Source organism: Oncorhynchus nerka, linkage group LG19, assembly GCF_034236695.1.
Source record: "Oncorhynchus nerka isolate Pitt River linkage group LG19, Oner_Uvic_2.0, whole genome shotgun sequence".
NCBI lineage: Eukaryota > Metazoa > Chordata > Actinopteri > Salmoniformes > Salmonidae > Oncorhynchus > Oncorhynchus nerka.
In genome coordinates, this window is record NC_088414.1 from 25891283 (window position 1) to 25913845 (window position 22563).

Below are 22563 nucleotides of genomic sequence, written 5' to 3' on the forward strand. Positions count from 1 at the left end.
TTGGCAAATTCGCCACTGGCGCCCTGTGCTCTTCACAGAAAGCAGGTTCACATTGAGCACGTGACAGACGTGACAGAGTCGGGAGACGCCGTGGAGAACGTTCTGCTGCCTGCAACATCCTTCAGCATGACCGGTTTGGCGGTGGGTCAGTCATGGTGTGGGGTGGCATTTCTTTGGGGGGGCCGCACAGCCCTCCATGTGCTCGCCAGAGGTAGCTTGACTGCCATTAGGTACCGAGATGAGATCCTCAGACCCCTTGTGATGCTGGTGGGGTTGGCCCTGGGTTCCTCCTAATTCAAGACAATGCTAGACCTCATGTGGCTGGAGTGTGTCAGCAGTTCCTGCAAGAGGAAAGCATTGATGCTATGGACTGGCCCGCCCGTTCCCCAGACCTGAATCCAATTGAGCACATCTGGGACATCATGTCTCGCTCCATCCACCAACGCCACGTTGCACCACAGACTGTCCAGGAGTTGGCGGATGCTTTAGTCCAGGTCTGGGAGGAGATCCCTCAGGAGACCATCCGCCACCTCATCAGGAGCATGCCCAGGCATTGTAGGGAGGTCATACAGGCACGTGGAGGCCACACACAATACTGAGCCTCATTTTGACTTGTTTTAAGGACATTACATCAAAGTTGGATCAGGCTGTAGTGTGGTTTTCCACTTTAATTTTGAGTGTGACTCCAAATCCAGACCTCCATGGGTTGATAAATTTGATTTCCATTGCTAATTTTGTGTGATTTTGTTGTCAGCACATTCAACTATGTAAAGAAAAAAGTATTTAATAAGAATATTTCATTCATTCAGATCTAGGATGTGTTATTTTAGTGTTCCCTTTATTTTTTTGAGCAGTGTATATATACACACACACACAAAGTTGAACTCAGAAGTTGACATACACTTAGGTTGGAGTCATTAAAACTAGTTTTTCAACCACTCCACAAATGTCTTGTTAACAAACTATAGTTTTGTCAAGTCGGTTAGGACATCTACTTTGTGCATGACACAAGTAATTTTTCCAACAATTGTTTACAGACAATTATTTCACTTATAATTCAGTGTCACAATTCCAGTGGGTCAGAAGTTAACATACACTAAGTTGACTGTGCCTTTAAACAGCTGTCAAATTCCAGAAAATTATGACATGGCTTTAGAAGCTTCTGATAATTGACATCATTTGAGTCAATTGGAGGTGTAGCTGTGGATGCATTTCAATGCCTACCTTCAAACTCAGTGCCTCTTTGCTTGCATTATGGGAAAATCAAAAGAAATCAGCCCAGACCTCAGAAAAGTCATTTTAGACCCCCCAAGTCTGGTTCATCCTTGGGAGCAATTTCCAAACGCCTGAAGGTACCAAGTTCATCTGTACAAACAATAGTACGCAAGTGTAAACACCATGGGACCAAGCAGCCGTCAAATCGCTCAGGAAGGAGACACGTTCCGTCTCCTAGAGATGAATGTACTTCGGTGCAAAAAGTACAAAACAATCCCAGAACAACAAAGGACCTTGTGAAGATGCTGGAGCAAACAGGTAGAAAAGTATCTATATCCACAGTAAAATTAGTCCTATATCGACATAACCTGAAAGGCCGCTCAGCAAGGAAGAAGCCACTGCTCCAAAACCGCCATAAAAAAAGCTAGACTACGGTTTGCAACTACACATGGGGACAAATATTGTACTTTTTGGAGAAATCATGTTGTGGGGGTGCTTTGATGCAGGAGGGACTGGTGCAAATTACAAAATAGATGGCATCGTCAGGAAAGAAAATGATGTGGATATATTGAAGCAAAATCTCAAGACATCAGTCAGGAAGTTAAAGCTTAGTCACAAATGGGTCTTCCAAATGGACAATGACCCCAAGCATACTTCCAAAGTTGTGGCAAAATGGCTTAAGGACAGCAAAGTCAAGGTATTGGAGTGACCATCACAAAGCCGTGACCTCAACCCTATTGAAAACGAGTGTGCGAGCAAGGAGGCCTAGAAACCTGACTCAGTTACACCAGCTCTGTCAGGAGGAATGGGCCAAAATTCACCCAACTTACTGTGGGAGGCTTTTGGAAGGCTACCCGAAATGTTTGACCCAAGATAAACAATTTAAAGGCAATGCTACCAAATACTAATTGAGTGTATGTAAACTTCTGACCGACTGGGAATGTGATGAAAGAAATAAAAGTGGAAATAATTCTCTACTATTATTCTGACATTTCACATTTTAAAAATAAAGTGGTGATCCTAACTGACCTAAGACAGGGAATTTTTACTAGGATTAATTGTCAGGAATTGTGAAAAACTGAATTTAAATATATTTGGCTAAGGTGTATGTAAACTTCCGACCTCAACTGTATATAGTACCCACTACCTGCCACCATGAGAAGTAGACATTAATCATTCACTTGAGCAAGGCAGCTCTATTGCATATGGCTAATTCAACCTTAGCTCAGATTTAATTTTCATGCATTTTAGACTACAGCTAAGAAATGTAACATGTCTTTGTCCAGTAACCTAGAGCACACTGCATCTACCACAGAGAAATAAATAAACATTCAATGCTTATGTCCTGGATCATTATTATTTCAATGTTTTCATCCAACACCTCACACAAGGCATTCATTAAAGCTGGACACCTGTCCCAGGGAAAGGTGTATTACTGGCCCATGTAAGACTACTGTATATTTGTGATAACATTGTTATGAATTAAACTGTTTATTAGAGATTAATTAAGAAAGTTATTGCTGTTGCAGTAAAACATTGTCGTATTATCTTTGGTGCTGCACATCGATTGTTTAAAAAAACTAAACAATTATAGAAACACAAGATAAGAATTGATCATTTCCTTCAGCAGACAATTGAGATGACAGAAATAATGCACGTTGCAGGGATGGATTCAATCATTGCTTTTGCACAATTATCCACTCATTTCCTTTTGACACATCTCACCTAACTGAGTATGTGCAAGAGTGTGCATTGTGGGTCTCATAGGTCCCTTTCCCATCCACTCTGCACACATCCTCGATATCTGTTCTCCCGATAGGCAATACATTGGCAAGTAAAGTTTGGACCTTTCCCAATTTTACAGATGTATTTCAATAGTTTTAGAGTTCATCATTTTGAGGATGGAGTCACCCAAACATAACATCTCGCGTTCTCCAGATCTTTATGGCTGTCCTTATGGAGACTTCCCCAGATCACCTATGTCCATCCTCGTGTCTCCCCTTCCCTCGCCCCTAGAACCAGATAGGGATGTACAGTGTAGAGAACCTTAGAGTGAGCCCTGGTCAGTTGCAACAGAGCAGGAGCATGAGCAGCACTACCTAGACGTGTCAAGGAAGAGTCTCTTAAACCAACGGCCCACTGCCATGTCGACACTCATCACGAGGGTCACCTCCACCAGAACAAAGACACTGCTCCGGGAACCCTTAGGCCTCGAACATCAACCTGCAAATTTAGAGATTTTTAGAAAATAAATCATGCTTAATAAAATGGCAGAGAAGACATGATGATTAATAACATGGTATAGAATACGCACGACTCCTTTTGAGAGCATGATCTATCACACAGAGCAGGAAGGAAGGACACTAAAAACATATACTGTGATTCATGTGAATTGGCACTTGAGTGCAAAAATCTTCCACACCCTTAGATGTCTCCTGAGGATACCAGTTGCACAGACTGATGCAAAGATCAGAGAAGAGAGGAGAAGAGGTGCTGAGTCAATCGCAGGGGTGTGTCTGTGTTTGTTTATATGTGCCCCATTAATGAATAGGTAGCGTGTTGCTAGCTGAAGAAGGGCAGAGCTGAACTGCTGGGGACTCTCTGTCAGTCTCATCTCCATGATAGCATTGTCCTCGCCTTCCTCCCCACTGCCTCCTCGTCCCCCGCACACACCAGCGGCCAAGCCACTGCACACGCGCAAACATACAGACACGTCAGCAAAAACTGAGCTTCATATTCATGATCAATATATGTCTGTGATTTATTTAGAATTCAATCTACACTTAACCAGCATGGCTACCACAGCATTCTGCAGCGATAAGCCATGCCATCTGGTTTGTGCTTAGTGGGACTATCATTTGTTTTTCAACAGGACAATGACCCAACACACCTCCGGGCTTGTTAGGGGCTATTTGACTAAGAAAGAGAGTGATAGAGTGCTGCATCAGATGACGTGGCCTCCACAATCCCCCGACCTCAACCCAATTGATATGGTTTGGGATGAGTCGGACCCCAGAGTGAAGGAAAAGCAGCCAACAAGTGCTCCGCATATGTGGGAACTCCTTCGAGAATGCCAGGAGTGTGCAAAGCTGTCATCAAGGCAAAGGGTGGCTATTTGAAGAATCTCAAATATAAAATATATTTGGCCTGCCTGGCTGGTTCCTCCAGAGAGCAGTGCATGCGCTGGTAGAGCGGGGGAGAGGAGGTGGTGCAGCTCTGCCTGGGGGCTGATGCCTGTGCTGGCCCTGTAGCGGGGTGGGAGGGGATTTAATCCAGGGCCTTGGACAGGGGCTGGTACCCTGGTCTTGATGAATACGGTGAGGGGGGTCCAGCCAGAGCAGGGCTAGCCCTAAACCCAGCAGAGAGACGGCAGCCCTGAGGAGGGCCCGCTGGACCAGGCTGATCAGCTCAACCAGGTTCCTAAAGCTGTCCTCCGGGGTTTCAGCCATAGCCCACTGCAGCCCAAAACAGACCGACAGCCGGGGCAGGATCCAGCAGGCCGTGAACACCGTACCACCAGGACTGTTCAGGTTGCTGCAGCGCCACAGCAGTTACTGTAGATCCAGGAGCCCAGAGAGGCCAGAGACAGGATGTAGATCAGGTTCTTCAGACAGCTGTCCTGCACCTGTGACAGGCGGGAGGGGAACAGGAAGGGATGGCAGGAGCCCTACTCCTCCTGACAACCATGAAAGGAGTGGGAGAGAGAGCCTAAAAACACCCCCAGGCAGGCCAGGGGGTCATGGCCGTCCCAGGTGAGATGGAAGGAGACAGAGGCTCAAGGAGAAAAGCAGAAAGGTGACCACACACCCCTCTGCTATTACATAGCTGTCAGAGAGCAGGGAGTCACAGCGCAGGAGGAGCACCAGGAGGGGAGGGGTTAATAAGAAGCAAGGCAGGGTCAGTCAGTCATTCCTTGGGGCCACCTCTCCACCCTCAGCAGTCTTGCTGGACCAGTCAGGCTCTCAGCAGTACCTCAGAGGAGAGGGCTACAGCCGCTAGGCACCAGGACCCCTCAGCATAGCCCTGTGTAAACAGCTGACCTGCAGCTATACACACCCCTACCCCAGTGGCTGCCACCAAAGGGACCCTCAGCAGACCACTCTCCCTCACCAGCACAGAGGACATCATACCACGCAAGTACATGCCAGGAAAGCTATGCCGGCAGCCATCTTGGCTGGGTCGAAGCATGCCCATGTGGCTCGGCAGGTGTCCCGAACAGAGGTCAGGTACAGTTGCAAGGAGGTCACTAGCTCTGGGGTGGGAGAGTGGCCATCATTGACAGTGGTGAGGTACTCAGAGGAGGCGGCGGGAGAAGTCTGCATGCAGCTGAGAGACAGACACTCGATGTCTTTGGCTATTCATGGTTCAAATATGTGCAGAGACGTGCAGTAAACTGTAATATTCAATATACAGCACATGAATGTATCTGGCATGATTACAGCTCTGTGATGACCTGTTTGGCATTGATCCACAGCGCCTCCGCCTGGCTGAGACCTGCTGGTGCACCCCCTATCTGGCTGTCTGCAGGGAACCGAGGCAGCAGGACCTGCCCACACTGCTGTAGGGGATGGGTATGCCCAGGAGCAGGGCAAGGGTAGGTACCAGATCTGTCTGGGGCACCACCTTAGAATCACTCTACAGGGAGATAGAGACAAGACAAAGGTCATTCAACGTGGAAAAATCAATGCCAGACATTACATTTTGTCAGCTGGTTATTGTCATGCAAAAGACTGCTGGTCTCAAGGTAATTGACAGGTACACTAATTAACAAACACATTTAGCATCTCCAGGCCTCCATGCTGCTGATGTGTGCCTTTGGAACATTTACATTTGGAAAAGTATAATACATCTATTTAATATACACCATCACAATAAATGCATTATTTATTTTAAGAAAATGTATTTCAGAAGAACAGCATATGAGTTAGCCAAATGTACTGTATGTTATCTGGCTATGCACCCTGCCATAAGGCTGTAGAGTTGTTCATTTATTAGACAAGATATGCTTAAGTCCCATGCCATTATTTTATATTATAATTGAACTTCGCTGTATAAAATAAAAAAGTGGCTGTGTAAAAGTGATCAATTTAAAACAGGTACTACAGTGGCAAGAAAAAGTATGTGAACCCTTTGGAATTACCTGGATTTCTGCATAAATTGGTCATAGATGAAGATAAGATCATATTTTAAGTCACAACAATAGACAGTCTGCGTAAACTAATAACACACAAACAATTATACGTTTTCATGTCTTTATTGAACACACCATGTAAACATTACACTTGCGGGGTGGGAAAAGTATGTAAACCCTTGGATTTAATAACTGCTTGACCCTCCATTGGCAGCAATAACCTCAACCAAACGTTTTCTGTAGTTGCAGATCAGACCTGCACAACGTTCAGGAGGAATTTTGGACCATTCCTCTTTACGAAACTGTTTCAGTTCAGTAATATTCTTGGGATGTCTGGTGTGAACTGCTCTCGAGGTCATGCCACAGCATCTCAAATCAGGTTGAGGTCAGGACTCTGACTGGACCACTCCAGAAGGCATATTTTCTTCTGCTGATTTACTTCTGTGTTCTGGGTCGTTGTCCTGTTGCGTCAACCAACTTCTGTTGAGCTTCAATTGGTGGACAGATAGCCTAACATTCTCCTGCAAAATGTCTTGATAAACTTGAGAATTCATGAGGCAGCCCCAAACTATGACTCCCTCCACCATACTTTACAGTTGGGACAAGGTTTTGATGTTGGTGTGCTGTGCCTTTTTTCTCTCCACACAGTGTTGTGTTCCTTCCAAACAGTTATTTAGTTTCCTTTGTCCACAGAATATTTTGTCAGTAGCGCTTTGGAACATCCAGGTGCACTTTTGCAAACTTCAGACGTGCAGCAATGTTTTTTTTGGACAGCAGTGGCTCCTTCCATGGTGTCCTCCCATGAACACCATTCTTGTTTAGTGTTTTACGTATCGTAGACTGGTCAACAGAGATGTTAACATGTTCCAGAGATTTCTGTAAGTCTTTAGCTGACACTCTAGGATTCTTCTTAACCTCATTGAGCATTCTGCGCTGTGCTCTTGCAGTCATCTTTGCAGGACGGCCACAGCTAGGGAGAGTAGCAACAGTGCTGAACTTTCTCCATTTATAGACCATTTGTCTTACCGCGGAATGATGAACATCAAGGCTTTTAGAGATACTTTTGTAACCCGTTCTAGCTTTATGCAAGTCAACCATTCTTAATCTTAGGTCTTCTGAGATCTCTTTTGTTTGAGGCGTGGTTCACATCAGGCAATGCTTCTTGTGAATAGCAAACTCATATTTTGTGAGTGTTTTTTATAGGGCAAGGCAGCTCTAACCAACATCTCTAATCTCGTCTCATTGATTCGACTCCAGGTTAGCCGACTCCAATTAGCCTTCGGGTTCACATACTTTCCCCAACCTACACTGTTAATGTTTAAATGATATATACAATATAGACAAGAAAATACAATCATTTGTGTCTTATTAGTTTAAGCACCCTATGTTTGTCTATTGTTGTGACTTAGATGAAGATCATATCAAATTTGATGATCAATTTATGCAGAAATCCAGATAATTCCAAAGGGTTCACATACTTTTTCTTGCCACTGTATATATCCTAGATTGAGTTATGTAACAATTTTAGTAGTGAAAGACACACATTTTAGAAGTTAAAATATATATGGTCTGCATGATGTGACTATAGGCTAATGATGATTTTAGAAAGTCATAAAAAAAGAAAAGAGCTTGCTCTCTACCTTGCTTCAGGCTGCACACACTGTTCTCTCATCAAGTGATCATATTTTCACCCATCAGACTATTCTCAATTGAATCCTGTCTTTACTAATATCTACAATTAGCAAAGGTGTAACGTATTTAAGCCAAAATACTTTAAAGTACTAGTTAAGTTTTTTTTTTTTTGTCAAGCAATAAAAAATAAATACCAATTCTGGTTTGCTTATTAAGGACTTTGAAATGGTTTATACTTTTATTTTTGATACTTAAGTATATTTAAAACCAAATACTTTTAGACTTTTACTCAAGTAGTATATTTTAAAAAAAAAAAGGTATATTTAAGGTATATTTACTTTTACTCAAGTATGACAATTTAGTACTTTTTCCACCATTTAATTTTTTGGGGATCTAGAATGAGCCATTGTCAAATGGGCAAGTAAAGCGGCAAGACAAAAAAGACATGTCATCCGTATGCACTGGAATAGCGAATGGAGGTCACTTTCCCGCCATTACGTTGTTCACTCATGTCGTGTAAGGCTACTCACCGACAGGTGATATTCCGCCCTATCTCTGTATGCCATGGGCTCTCCAACACTGTTCCTGCAACTACCCAGTGCTGAACTTGGGAAGCGAAGTGAAATCTGTTTAAGAACATCGAAAGTAATATGTTTTCACAAAGAAACATATTTAATTATACTGCTGACAGACCCTCTCTCTGCACAGTGGAAAAAGGAATGAAGGAGATGGAAACTCACAGTGGGAGATATTCTGTAGCTAAAGGTAAAATGTGAGCCTATCATTTAAAATTCCCTATTACTTGACTATTGAAAATCAATTACTAATGCAATATAAATGTAGGCAAAATTTGAATGTGTCAAATTCAGGTATTTTTCAATTTTTTTATTTAGGGCTTGGACTTATAAACTCAGCAAAAAAAGAAACTTCCTCTCACTGTCAACTGCATTTATTTTCAGCAAACTTTAAATGTGAAAATATTTGTATGAACAAAGCGAGATTCAACAACTGAGACATAAACTGAACAAGTTCCACAGACATGTGACTAACACAAATGGAATAATGTGTCCCTGAACAAAGGGGGGTCAGTATCAGTTAGTATCTGGTGTGGCCACCAGCTGCATTAAGTACTGCAGTGCATCTCATCCTCATGGACTGCACCTGATTTGCACACTGTGCAGGTGTTGTTACACGTGGTCTGCCACTGCGAGGACGATCAGCTGTCCGTCCTGTCTCCCTGTAGCACTGTCTTAGGCGTCTCACAGTACGGACATTGCAATTTATTACCCTGGCCACATCTGCAGTCCTCATGCCTCCTTGCAGCATACCTAAGGCACGTTCACGCAGATGAGCAGGGACCCGGAGAATCGATCTTTAGGCGTTTTTCAGAGTCAGTAGAAAGGCCTCTTTATTGTCCTAAGTTTTCATAACTGTGACGTTAATTGCCTACAGTCCGCAAGTGCATGTTCATTAATTGTTCATTAATTGTTTATGGTTCATTGAACAAGAATGGGAAACAGTGTTGAAACCCTTTACAATGAAGATCTGTGAAGTTATTTGGATTTTTACAAATTATCATTGAAAGACAGGATCCTGAAAAAGGGATGTTTCTTTTTTTGGTGAGTTTTATATTAGGCCTATGCTTATGCATAAGCTCTAATAAGAATATAGGTGTTTTGAATTCATCATCACTTTAGAAAGAGCTGTCCATTTCATTGTCCTAGGCTTCGAAACAACATCCACAATGACCCTGATTTCCACTCAGTTTCAACCTTTTGTTGAACTTCTTTCTTCAAATTGATCAATCACAGTGATGTGAATTTTAAAAGCACATACTGTTTTGATGATAAGTGTTTGATGTGATTTCCACCCATTTGCATTGATGCCAGAGTGGTTATAGGGACAATTGAGCCCCAAGTACCAGGCCATTAGGAATGATGGTCGTTAGCGGGTTGAGTACTACCAAAGTATGTCCAGAGTGCATCAGATCAATCTAATTTCATTTGTCACATGTGCCTAATACAACAGGTGTAGACCTTACTGTGAAATGCTTACTTACAAGCCCTTAACCAACAATACAGTTCAAGAAATAGAGTTAAGAAAATATTTACTAAATAAACTAAAGTAAGAAATGAAACACAATAAATGAAAAATGAAACACAATAAAATAACGAGGCTACATACAAGGGGGCACCAGTACCGAGTCAATGTGCGGGGGTACAGGTTAGTCAAGGTAATTGTACATGTAGGAAGGTGTAAAGTGACTATGCATAGATAATAAACTGCGAGTAGCAGCAGTGTACAAAATTAAGGGGGGTGTTCGGCAGTCTTATGGCCTGGGGGGTAGAAGCTGTTAAGGAGCCTCATGGACCTAGACTTGGCGCTCCAGTACCGCTTGCCGTCCGGTAGCAGAGAGAACAGTCTATGACTTGGGTGACTGTGGTCTTTGATTAAAGAAAAATGCCTTTCCACTGACACTGCCTAGTATATAGCTCATGGATGGCAGGAAGCTTGGCCCCAGTGATGTATTGGGCCATACGCACTAACCTCTGTAGCACCTTACGGTCGGAAGCAGAGCAGTTGCCATACCAGGTGTTGATGCAAACAGTTAGGATGCTCTCGATGGTGCAGCTGTACCACCTGGGGGCAGACCGTCAGAAATTCCAGGATCCAGTAGCAGAGGGAGGTGTTTAGTCCCAGGGTCCTTAGCTCAGTGAAGAGCTTTGTGGGTGTTGAACGCTGAACTGTAGTCAATGAAAAGCATTGTCAAATAGGTGTTCCTTTTGCCCCCCCTTTGTTTTTACACTGCTGCTACTCGCTGTTTATTATCTATGCATAGTCACTTTACAAACCAACTCAACTAACCTGTACCCACGCGCACATTGACTCAGTACTGGTCGCCCCTGTATATAGCCTCGTTGTTACGTAATTTTCTTGTGTTACTTTTTGATTGAATTTTTCTCACCTTAGTTTATGTAGTACATATTTTCTTAACCCTTTCTTGAACTTCATTGTTGGTTATCGGCTTGTATGTAAGCATTTCATAGTAAAGTTGTATTCGGCACATTTAAAAATGTTATTATAATCATTTTTGTCCATCACCCGCCGATTCAGAATATATAATTTTCATAGTCATGGCACACTTTGTCTAAGAGCTATTGAAGATTGAACGATGGAAAATATATAATATTTTCAACAACAAAAGAAGCAGTAGATTTTCCACTATCCACCCCGGATTCAGAATATAACATATTCATAGTCATGGCATGCTTGGTTCAATAGATATTGAAGTGAGAAAACCGAATATCCAATATAAACAAATTTTACCTCGGTCATCAGCTTTTGTTCTGATGTAACTTAGAGCCCAGCACAATGTAAAAATTATTGGCCTCATCGGTGCTACCATAACAGCCGCTCATCAGTTGCATCAGTGCTAGCTACCTGGCTATACTAACTTCTGACCTTGTTTTAGCGTTCCGCTTTTTCTTCTCTCTGCCAGGGCCAGCCAGCAACGAGACAGGAGCCTCGGGTACACACAATCCGATAATACTCCCCTCTTATTTTCATTGGGACTCCAGCTAATGATTATATTGCCACGCGGAAGTGCATGTCGCCACACGGTCAAGTCTCGCTGTAACCCCGGTAACCCTCGCTGCAATGCAATGCCGGCATGCGCACTGCAACCAATGTTTATATAAATTAATGACTACAACATATGAAAAGTGCGGGAAATTTGGACTCAGGTTGTTGTCAACCTACACAACCATGCTTAAAGACATCAGAACGTGTTGAACTTATTAAACATTCACAATGTATATGTTTTAAAGTTAGAATAATGTATTTGTTTGCAGTAACCTGGACAGATAATCGCCAGAGTTCCGTTTCCCATATCAACAAGGGGACGTGTTTAACCAGTGCACCATTTCAATGTTGTAACTTTCGTTTCCTGGGTCGGCCGAGTGTCACACACGAGAGGATATTCATTTTTATTTTAAACTAAGCCACATACATATCAGCCAACAATTACGTTAAGAAAATGTTCCAAACATTGTGCCGGACCGGTGGTGCTGTTTTAAAGGTAAAATGCAGGGTATTTCAATGCAGTTAGTTTGCTAGCTTGCTAAACCAGTTAGCTAGCTGCTAGCCCGATATTAGACCAAAGGAGCCAGCCACTGCATGTTCTGATTAAAGGGCAAATTGGCTCTGGAATCCAAAACAGCCAAATTCTCTATTTAAATGTGAATCGATTTTCAATTGCAGTACGGTTCTAGAAACATCAATCCATCAACTTTCATATGTCAAAATAATTTCAGAAATTCAAAATACACATTTGCTGTGCACCAGAGGAGGAAGCGGAGGACCATCCACATCAGTGGATTTCATACAAATATTTAAACGTTTAAAAATGTATCCTTTTTTAGATACAACTATACAAAATCGATTCAATTACAATGTTTTGCAATGAAGGTCTACAGTAACCTCAACATAGTTGTAAATGAGAACTTGTTCTCAACTAGCTTACCTGGTTAAATAAAGGTGAAGTAAAACCATTTTAAAAAACAGCCCTCTGTAGGATAGCACCATGGTGTAGCCAGAGGACTGCTAGCTTCCGTACATTGACTTCAATACAAAACTGAGGCTCATGGTTCTCACCCCCTTCCAATGACTTACATGGTAATTATGACAACTTCCAGAGGCTGTCCTCCAACCTATCAGAGCTCTTGCAGCATGAACTGACATGTTGTCCACCCTATCAAAGGATCAGAGAATGACTAGTACTGAAAGCATAAGCTACACCAAGCTAGCACTGCTGTGCATAAAATGCGTTGAGTAGTTGACTCAGAAAGATAGGTGACAATTTTGAACCAATTATTTTCTTCAAAAATAAAGGGGGACAGAGAGCTATATTTCATTTAAAAAAGCAAATGCAGCTATCTAGTTTAGCTTACTCACACACAGCTCAAGTATAGGGAGGCTTTGTTAGCTAGCTGGCTATGACTATCCAACAGTGGAACAATTCCTAGTCAAGGTAAGCTTTTGGTTTTACTAATTTATTGCCACCAGGGCCCACTGGTGAAACTGCTTAACGACTGTACTGCATGATTGTAGTGAGTTTACTAACACCTTAGTTCTAGTAGCTATGTTGACTATGACGTTACTTTATCTTATATGGTGACAAGGATGTAGCCTGTGTGTAGCAGTTATGATATGAAGGTTTGGCTTGGAAAGTTTTTTTCACCTGGTCACAGACAGCTGATGTGTTGTGCATTGAAGTCCACAAGGGAAGGGAAAAGGTTCAGAGGAGGAGAGTGCGTAGATGCAAGATGGAATGCAACAAGCTGTTTGTATATGGCTAGGAAAGTTAACTGTTCTGGTGTGATTAGGGGAGTATTTATTCAGCTGATTCTGTTAAAACGTTTTTTTAAACAGAACAAAACCGGGATAAACATGCCTGCATTTGTCCAATAGAAACTTGTTTACAACTTAGATTAGCTAGATACAGGCAAGAGTGTGCAAGGCGGTATTGAATGTGTCACTGTCTGTCACCTCAAATCTTTCTCTCGACCTGTGTGCACCTACATTGTAAACTTCCATTCATAGGCTAGGTTGTAGCAACCTCATCGTGGGTATAGGGAAAATGTGAGTATTTTACCTTTATTTAATTTAACTAGGCAAGTTAGTTAAAGAACAAACTCTTATTTTCAATGACGGCCTAGGAACAGTGGGTTAACTGCCTGCTCAGGGGCAGAATGACAGATTTGTACCTTGTCAGCTCGGGGGTTTGAACTTGCATCCTTCCGGTTACTAGTCCAACGCTCTAACCACTAGGCTACCCTGCCGCCGTAGATACATAGATCGGTGTAGTAGCCTAAACCTATCTATGTTACATTGAACTGGGTGAATGGAATGTGAATGACAGTCATCCAACATGCTGTAATAGAAATATGTCCATGCTCATGAAAAAGAAAATTGCCCTCCCTCATCATAAACTATGAAAATTGTCCTCAAAAGGCACCGACCGTCACTGCGGTACACTGTTTTAACTGGTTTTAACAGTTGCAGCCAACCATATTTTAGCAGTGACAATACGTTTGTGGCATCTATCTTCAGTTTACACACAGGTGGGCAATCCGACGTCTGTATTGGCCTGCAGCATTTACGGTGACACAGCCTCTGCAGAAGTCTGGGCATTCATACTGCTTCACGGAGCAGTGCTGTTGAGCAGAGCTGTTGTCATGGATGTGCGTTTGTGTTTATATAGCACCTACCGTCAATCAATCAGGTCACTGCGGAGCTATGTGGAGCCCACCACATTGTTACAACATTTGGGAGGCGATGGGGTAAGGAGCTCAATTTGGCCTCTGCGTGATTCTGGAAGCTTCGCAATTGCGTCACACCTTCCACACGGAACCTCCAACCACATTTTTGTATTAAGCATAAATTGGCTTTTTGTGGAAAAAGGATCAAAGCAGATAGTTAACCAATAGCTACCCAAACTAACTATTTAGCAATCTTATGGCTTGGTGGTAGAAGCTGTTCAGGGTCCTGTTGGTTCCAGACTTGGTGCATCGGTACCATTTTCTGAGATATACTGGGCCATATGCACTACCCTCTGCAGCGCCTTGTGGTGGAATCAAGCATTTGACATACCAAGCGGTGATGGAGTGAGGCAGCTCTAGTATTTTTTTGAGGATATGAGAGCACATGCCAAATCTTTTCCGCCTCCTGAGGGGGATGAAGCATTGTAGTGGCCTCTTCACGACTGTGTTGGTTCACACACACTATGATAATTCCTTAGTGATGTGGGCAACGATGAACTTGAAGCTCTCGACCTGCTGCACTACAGCCCAGTTGATGTGGATGGGGGTGTGCTCAGCCCTCCGTTTCATGAATTAATAGAGCTGACGTTATTCCTTATTCAACATGTCAGAGAGGCATGTTTGTTCTACATAGCATATTTGTATCTGAATGTTCCAAAACGTTGTGTCCTGCTGAACGCACCCTGGGTATTCAACTCATATCCATCATGTTAACTAGCATTGAACCCAGAAAGAGTACCAGTAGATAGCTAGCTGGCTATGGTAGAAACTACCAGTGAATAACAAGCAAGGAATTTAAAACTATTTAGATATCTAATTTCTATCATGTTTAGGGTCATAGCTAATCACTGAGGTTTCAAGCTCCATCATTATGTAGCTTTTCAAGTTCCAACGCTCATGGAGTAATTTTCTGGTCATGATGCAACAATGTGTCACTCTGATGGTGTTTGTTATTGTTTCCCTCCAGCATTCCCAGAGGACAGTGCCCACAGTACCAGTGTTGTGGGCGACACAAGCCCAGCAGCGATGGGCATCCAGTCTTCCCATGAACACTGTGGTTCTGTTTGTACCACAACAAGAATCCTGGGTTGTGGAAAGGATGGGCCGCTTCCATCGCATCTTGGAGCCGGTAACTTACCCATTGATCTGCAATTAGCCAGTGATCTGCACCCTTAATTATATTGTCACACTATATCACAGTATGAATAAGAATATATATATCTCAAATTTATCATTTTTATGCATCTTGTCCTCTTTTGTATATTCTGTAGGGCTTGAATTTCCTTATCCCAATCCTGGACAAAATTCGTTATGTTCAAAGTCTTAAAGAGATTGTTATTGATGTCCCAGAGCAGTCTGCGGTCTCTTTAGGTGAGTGACATCACTGTGTTTGTCACTGTCATTTTCACTGCAATGTAGTCAGTTGGTCCTCTGCTCTGGATTAACTGATGTCTGATTACATCCACAGATAATGTGACACTACAGATAGATGGAGTCCTCTATCTTAGGATATTGGATCCTTTTAAGGTAGGTTGGTGAAAACCATGATGTCTTGATGTTATTGTTCATTGAATGTTTTTGCTTTGTTTTTAGATGTTGATAACAAGATGTACTTCCTTCCAGGCCAGCTATGGAGTTGAGGACCCAGAGTATGCTGTCACCCAACTTGCTCAGACCACCATGCGCTCAGAGTTAGGAAAACTGACCCTGGATAAAGTATTCAGGGTGAGACTCAAAATTGTGTTTCAGAGTGAATTTGTATTTATTTACCTCATTACCTTATTGTGTTATATATTTCTTTCTTCAGGAAAGAGAGACCCTAAATACCAACATAGTCCACTCCATAAACCAGGCATCAGATGCTTGGGGAATCCGTTGCCTTCGTTATGAAATCAAGGATATACATGTTCCACCTCGTGTCAAAGAGTCCATGCAGATGCAGGTGAGAGGGGCTGGCCCTGCTGCCAACAAACTGGGAGACATATCTTCAACCTGAAATTATCGCAGAACATGAGCTTATCTTAGCCTATCAGTTTTGTATGTGTACAGATGTACTCTCTTAATTTGATCACTCTGTTGTTGCAGATAATGCAAACTTGTAGTGTATTTTGAAGTCCAACTCGAGTCTCCTTTTCAGCTCATTTGTCACATTTCAATAGGTGGTCCAGGTAAATCATGACACAGCACAATGGGGGGGGTTTAGACAACTGCAAACTTCAAGAAGTACGGCATACAAGGAGTTGGTCAGCTAGGGATTCATGATGTCATCGGCCTCCCCCTTTCTTGAGTGACAATAGAGGAGTAATATAGAACACTATTTTGCTCAAAACCTATTTTATTACTATTTTAGTGTGTGTACTTTACTGTATTTATGCTTGGGATATCGTTTTTCATCAGCAAAAGTATTAAAAAAATCATCTTAATTTTAAACTTTCAAATTTCAGACTTGATTTGCCCTAACGAAAAAATATCAACCCACAAAAATGTCCATTAATTATAATCCACATAATAATTCACATTGTTTTCCTGCTGTGAGAAACTGGTCAAATTAAAATAGAACATCTATACACTCTTTCTGACTGCCTTTCATTGTGTAGGTGGAGGCAGAGCGTAAGAAGAGAGCCACTGTGCTGGAGTCGGAAGGGCACAAGGAAGCAGCCATCAATGTTGCTGAGGGTCGCAAGCAAGCTCAGATCCTGGCCTCGGAAGGACAGAAAGCAGAACAGATCAACAATGCAGCTGGTAGGTTGATACATATACAGTGCATTCAGAAAGTATTCAGACCACTTGACTTTTTCCACATTTTGAGACGTTACAGCCTTATTATAAAATAGATTAAATAAAAACATGTAAATCTATACACTGTTAGGTTCCAAATAAACAGAGTAAAAAAAAACTCATGGACGCTTAGTAAAGCTCAAACCAAGTTTATTCACCCACTGTGTCATACAGCTGCAAATGACAAACATATCCACATTCACCAATACACCTCTGTTGCTATCCAGAACCTTAGGGATATCTGTTCTTCCTCTGACCTGACCTCGGGCCCCAAATTCCTTACTCCTCCCCATAGGATCCCTGATGTCCAACAATAACATATTGACAGAATGTAAGCGTTCTACATTCCCCTCTCTCTCTGTGAATTTCTTTTGTTCAAGTTTAGTAGTCAGAACCCAACACAATTTCCCATAATGACGAAGCGAAAACAGGTTTGAAGTCATTTTTGAAAACGTATAACAAATAAAAAACAGAAGCCTTATTTACTCAAGTATTCAGACCCTTTGCTATGAGACTCGATATTGAACTCAGGGTCATCCTTGTTTCCATAGATCATCCTTGAGATGTTTCTACAACTTCATTGGAGTCCACCTGTGGTAAATTCAATTGATTGGACATGATTTGGAAAGGCACACACACCTGTTGATATATGCTCCCACAGTTGACAAAAACCAAGCCATGAGGCTGAAGGAATTGTCTGTAGCGCTCTGAGACAGAATTGTGTCAAAGCACAGATCTGGGGAAGGGTACCAAAAAATGTCTGCAGTATAGAAGGTCCCCAAGAAGACAGTGGCCTCCATTCTTAAATGGAATAAGTTTGGAACCACCAAGACTCTTCCTAGAGCCCGGGGGACTGGCCAAACTGAGCAATTGGGGGGGAAATGGCCTTGGTTAGGGAGGTGACCAAGAACCCGATGGTAGCTCTGACAGAGCTCCAGAGTTCCTAGGTGGAGATGGGAGTACCTTCCAGAAAGACAACCATCTCAGCAGCACTCCACCAATCAGGCCTTTATGGTAGAGTGGCCAGGCGAACGCCACTCCACAGTAAAAGGCTCATGACAGCCCACTTGGAGTTTGTCAAAAGGCACGTAAAGGACTCTGACCATGAGAAACAAGATTCTCTGGTCTGATGAAACCAAGATTGAACTCTTTGGCCTGAATGCCAAGCATCACATCTGGAGGAAACCTGGCACCATCCCTACGTTGAAGCATGGTAGTGGCAGCATCATGCTGTGGGGATGTTTTTCAGTGGCAGGGACTGGGAGACTAGTCAGGATCAAGGGAAAGCTGAACAGAGCAAAGTACAGGGAGAGCCTTGATGAAAAACTGCTCCAGAGTGCTCAGGACCTCAGACTGGTGTGAAGGTTCACCTTCCAACAGAACAACGACCCTAAGCACACAGCCAAGACACCACAGGGAGTGGCTTCTGGACAAGTCCTTGAGTGGCCCAGCCAGAGACCGGACTTGAACCCAATCAAACATCTCTGGAGAGACCTGATAAAAGCTGTGCAGCCACGCTCCCCTTCCAACCTGACAGAGCTTGAGAAGATCTGCAGAGAAGAATGGGAGAAACTCTCAAAATGCAATTGTTAGTAGTTACTGTCTTGCCTCATCGCTACATCTCCCGTACGGGCTCGGGAGAGACTAAGGTCGAGAGTCATGCGTCCTGCGACACACAACCCAACCAAGCCGCACTGCTTCTTAACACAGCGCGCATCCAACCCGGAAGCCAGCCGCACCAATGTGTCGGAGGAAACACCGTACACCTAGCGACCTGGTCAGCACGCAATGCGTCCAGCCCGCCACAGGAGTTGCTAGTGCGCGATGAGACAAGGATATCCCTACCGGCCAAACCTTCCCTAACCCGGACGACGCTAGGCCAATTGTGCGTCGCCCCATGGACCTCCCGGTCGCGGCCGGCTGCGACAGTGCCTGGGCTCGACCCCTTAGACCACTGTGCCACCCGGGAGGCCCCGAACGGCTCCTGTTTGCTTCATCAAACTTAGTTGAATGCACTGACTGTAAGTCACTCTGGGTAAATGACAAATGTTTCTGTAATGTAAGGAAGCTTGATGTACAAGTACACCCCCTGGACAGGACTCTAGTCTATGTCACCATTTCTGATGAATGACTCTTATCTTTATCTTCACTTAGGTGAGGCCAATGCTGTCTTAGCCAAAGCAGAGGCCAAGGCTAAGGCTATCCGGCTGTTGTCAGAGGCTCTAGCTGAGCAGGTAAAGTAGCTGTGATGGCTTCATCGTGTTCATGTAAGTGTGTACATGTTGATGTATTGTGTCTAAATGGCACTTGACCCAACTGTCATTGTGTTTTGGACAGAATGGAAACGCGGCAGCCTCCCTCAGTGTGGCTGAGCAGTACGTCTCAGCTTTCTCCAAGCTAGCCAAAGAGTCCAACACTATCCTGCTGCCCTCCAACTCTGGTGACATCAGTGGCATGGTCACACAGGTCTGTCTCTGTTTCTTAAGCTATTTAATTATGTGTGATTGCACAGGCCATCTTCCCTGTCCCTCCCTTTCAACACACCCTTGTCTCTCACTCTTCTTCCTATTTCAGAACAGTAACAGTATCTATTTTTCCCTTCTCTTTAGGCTATGGCTATTTATGGCAGCCTGGCCAAGCAAAGCTCAAAAAAGATAGAATGTGTGACCCCAGTGACCCCAGAGTGGGCGATGGAGAAGAGTGAGGACCCTGCACCACCAGCCCAGTAGTGAATGATGTCAAGACCACTCAGAGTCAGGCACAGAACCAGAAGCTGTGCCAGACAACCACGAGTGCCTCTTCAGCACCTCTGTCTGGCCCAAAGGACACGCTGCAGGACAGAAGGGCAGGATAAGAACGTAAAAACTTTGGGAATGCTTAACAGCCTGGAAACATCAACCCATTTGAGACAATACATGTCACTTACACATTGTTTTATTTTAAAAGAGTGGTATTGTACACAGTACGTACACACGTTCCAATTGCAAATCCACGAGCTGTCGTATTGATACTCTTCTCTTGCATCAACAGATCAAAGGACTGCAGTGGTAGGTATGATAGTAAACTGCTAGACTGGTTTAGGGCGTTCTGAATTAGCTCCTGGGTAATAGGATATGATCTATTTTATGTGATGTACTGTTGCAATGATAATCTCCTGTCTTCTTCATGTCCAATTATTTGTCCTTCATATGTTTTCATTTCATAGTCTCATGAATGTTTTAGTTCATGTAAGCGAGAGCTTGTGCCCTGACATTAAGATCCTCCCTGGTTCAGAGCAAGCAGAGAAGGGAACAAAGGTCAGATTTAAATATAGTGTCGGTCAAAAGTTTGGACACACCTCCTCATTCATGGGTTTTTCTTTATTTTCACTATTTTCTACATTGTAGATTAGCAGTGAAGACATCAAAACTATGAAATAACACGTATGGAATCATGTAGTAACCAAAAAAGTTTCAAAAATGACCTCAGATCAAAAATACATTATGGAAGTGCAATGTTTTATTTCACATCAATACCAGATCGAAAGGGTCATCTGTGAATGAGGAAGGTTTGACATAACATAGGAAATGTGTATATATACAATGACAATACACTATCCTAACCAAAAGACTAATAATGGCCTTCCATGTACAATTTCATGATGATGCTGTCACAATTAAAGGATTTGTGACTGGCTTTAGGGAAGATTGTAACATCTCATCATAATAAATCTTGGGGAAATTATTGGTTTGAATGATTTGGAATTGTACACAGCAGGGATTTCATATTTTTTATTTTTCCATATTGTTCATTGTAGTAAATATACATACAAAAGTCAGTCACTGAAAGTTTGAAAAGTAAATCTCAGTAAAAAAAATATCCTTTATCATGATTTCCACCACAGTATGCATGTTACACATAGATGCCTCAGGGAGGGGCTGTTGAGTTATTTAGGGATATTTTGTCTACTAGTACCAGCCAAGCCACTTACAGCTTTTCTAAACCATTTCTGGTGCCACCATGACTGGGAAAATATATTAGGGACTAGTCCAGAATGCTGGGTATGGGTTCATGTCCTAGGCAGTGTTCGAGAGCATTGTGGGTAAATGGTGACTGACTGATCTACAAATAATGAGTAGTTATTTATGTGGCAAGGTGATTTGTGGATCAGTCAGGCGCCTGTTGCCAGCGATGTCACACTAGCCCCTACTCTTGCTGTTCCACCACAGCTGCTACAATATCACCAATTATATGAACCACCCCAACCAAAGCTATAGGTGATCCTAATGGCTGCATTAGGTATAATGACATCATTCAGACTCTACAATGAAAAGGTGTTGGCCACCTAGGGATGTAAAGTATGTATTTTAATGTAAGGGTAAAATATACTGAACAGAAATATAAATGCAACATGTAAAGTGTTGGTTCCATGTTTCATGAGCTGAAATGAAAGATCCCAGAAATGTTTCATACACAGAAAGCTTATTTGTCTCAAATGTTGTGCACAAATTTGTTTACATTCCCATTAGTGAGCATTTCTCCTTTGCCATGATAATCCATCCACCTGACAGGTATGGTATATCAATAAGCTAATTAAACAGCATGATCATTATACTGATGCACCTTGTGCTAGGGACAATAAAACACCACTCTAAAATGTGCAGTTTTGTCACACAACACAATGCCACATGTCTCAAGTTTTGAGGGAGTGTGCAATTAGCATGCTGACTGTAGGAATTTCCACCAGAGCTGTTGCCAAATAATGTAATGTTCATTTCTCTAGCATAAACTGCCTCCAATGTTGTTTTAGACAATTTGGCAGTACATCCAACTGTAAACACGCAAGCCCAGAACATCCAAATCCGGCTTCTTCATCTGTGGGATCGTCAGACCAGCCACCCGGACAGCTGTCTGTAATAAAGCCCTTTTGTGGGGAAAAACTCATTCTGATGAACTGGGCCTGGCTCCCCAGTGAAATCCATAGATTAGAGCCTAATGAAATGATTTCAATTGACTGATTTCCTTATATTAATTGTAACTTAGTAAAATTGTTGCATATTGCATTTATATTTTTGTTCGGTATACAATGTCAATGGACAATAAAGGTCTAACAATATGCATCAATGATATTGTAGAATTTACTTGTGACATAATCAAAATTACTCCAATCCTTAGTAGTTTATAGTTATTTAATTATTCTTTCAGCATGGGTTGTTGTCTATCATATGCTTGCTCGACACATTTAACCGAATAACAGAAATGGTGCTGATTCTATCCATTTATATCTATGTAGAAAATCAAATGTCTGGAAAAAAAATCGAACATAAATAACTTTTTTCAATTACCAGTACTATTTCAAATCAAATGTTATTTATCACACGTGCCGAATACACCAGGTGTAGACCTTACAGTGAATTGCTTACTTACAAGCCCTTAACCAACAATGTAGTTTTGTGCAAAATACCTAAATACCTAAAATACCGAATAGTATTGATTGAATTTGCAATG

The 22563-nt window shown here is 42.5% G+C and overlaps 1 protein-coding gene, 1 long non-coding RNA gene and 1 pseudogene across 5 annotated transcripts; 1 reads left to right on the plus strand and 2 right to left on the minus strand.

Annotated features, from left to right (window-relative positions):
- Nucleotides 1–821: 821 nt before the first annotated feature.
- On the minus strand, nucleotides 822–5662 carry LOC135562408 (GPI ethanolamine phosphate transferase 3-like; annotated as a pseudogene).
- LOC115101238 (uncharacterized) lies at nucleotides 822–12603 on the minus strand. Of its 4 annotated transcripts, none has more exons than XR_010459925.1 (4): nucleotides 12501–12603; nucleotides 10526–10722; nucleotides 5669–5850; nucleotides 822–3438 (listed from the first exon to the last, which is right to left on the minus strand). It is a non-coding gene; the product is annotated as an uncharacterized LOC115101238 (long non-coding RNA). The 4 variants fall into 4 exon arrangements; XR_010459924.1 differs by lacking the exon at nucleotides 12501–12603 and adding an exon at nucleotides 11441–11639 and having other exon boundaries at nucleotides 10568–10722; XR_010459921.1 differs by lacking the exon at nucleotides 12501–12603 and adding an exon at nucleotides 11441–11638.
- Nucleotides 11896–20799, plus strand: LOC115101237 (stomatin-like protein 2, mitochondrial). The gene is made up of 10 exons (XM_029620574.2): nucleotides 11896–12056; nucleotides 15266–15427; nucleotides 15570–15669; nucleotides 15767–15825; nucleotides 15922–16023; nucleotides 16106–16240; nucleotides 16896–17040; nucleotides 19231–19310; nucleotides 19414–19542; nucleotides 19686–20799. Exons 1-10 carry the CDS (start codon nucleotides 12015–12017, stop codon nucleotides 19803–19805), a joined length of 1074 nt encoding a protein of 357 aa, XP_029476434.1. The 5' UTR covers nucleotides 11896–12014; the 3' UTR covers nucleotides 19806–20799.
- The last annotated feature ends 1764 nt before the right edge of the window (nucleotides 20800–22563 follow it).

Coding starts and splice junctions, on each gene's coding strand:
- LOC115101237 (XM_029620574.2), top strand. CDS start 12,015: ATGTTCCAAACATTGTGCCGGACCGGTGGTGCTGTTTTAAAG. Junction 12,057..15,265: donor CCGGTGGTGCTGTTTTAAAG/GTAAAATGCAGG, acceptor GTTTCCCTCCAG/CATTCCCAGAGGACAGTGCC. Junction 16,241..16,895: donor AAGAGTCCATGCAGATGCAG/GTGAGAGGGGCT, acceptor TTCATTGTGTAG/GTGGAGGCAGAGCGTAAGAA.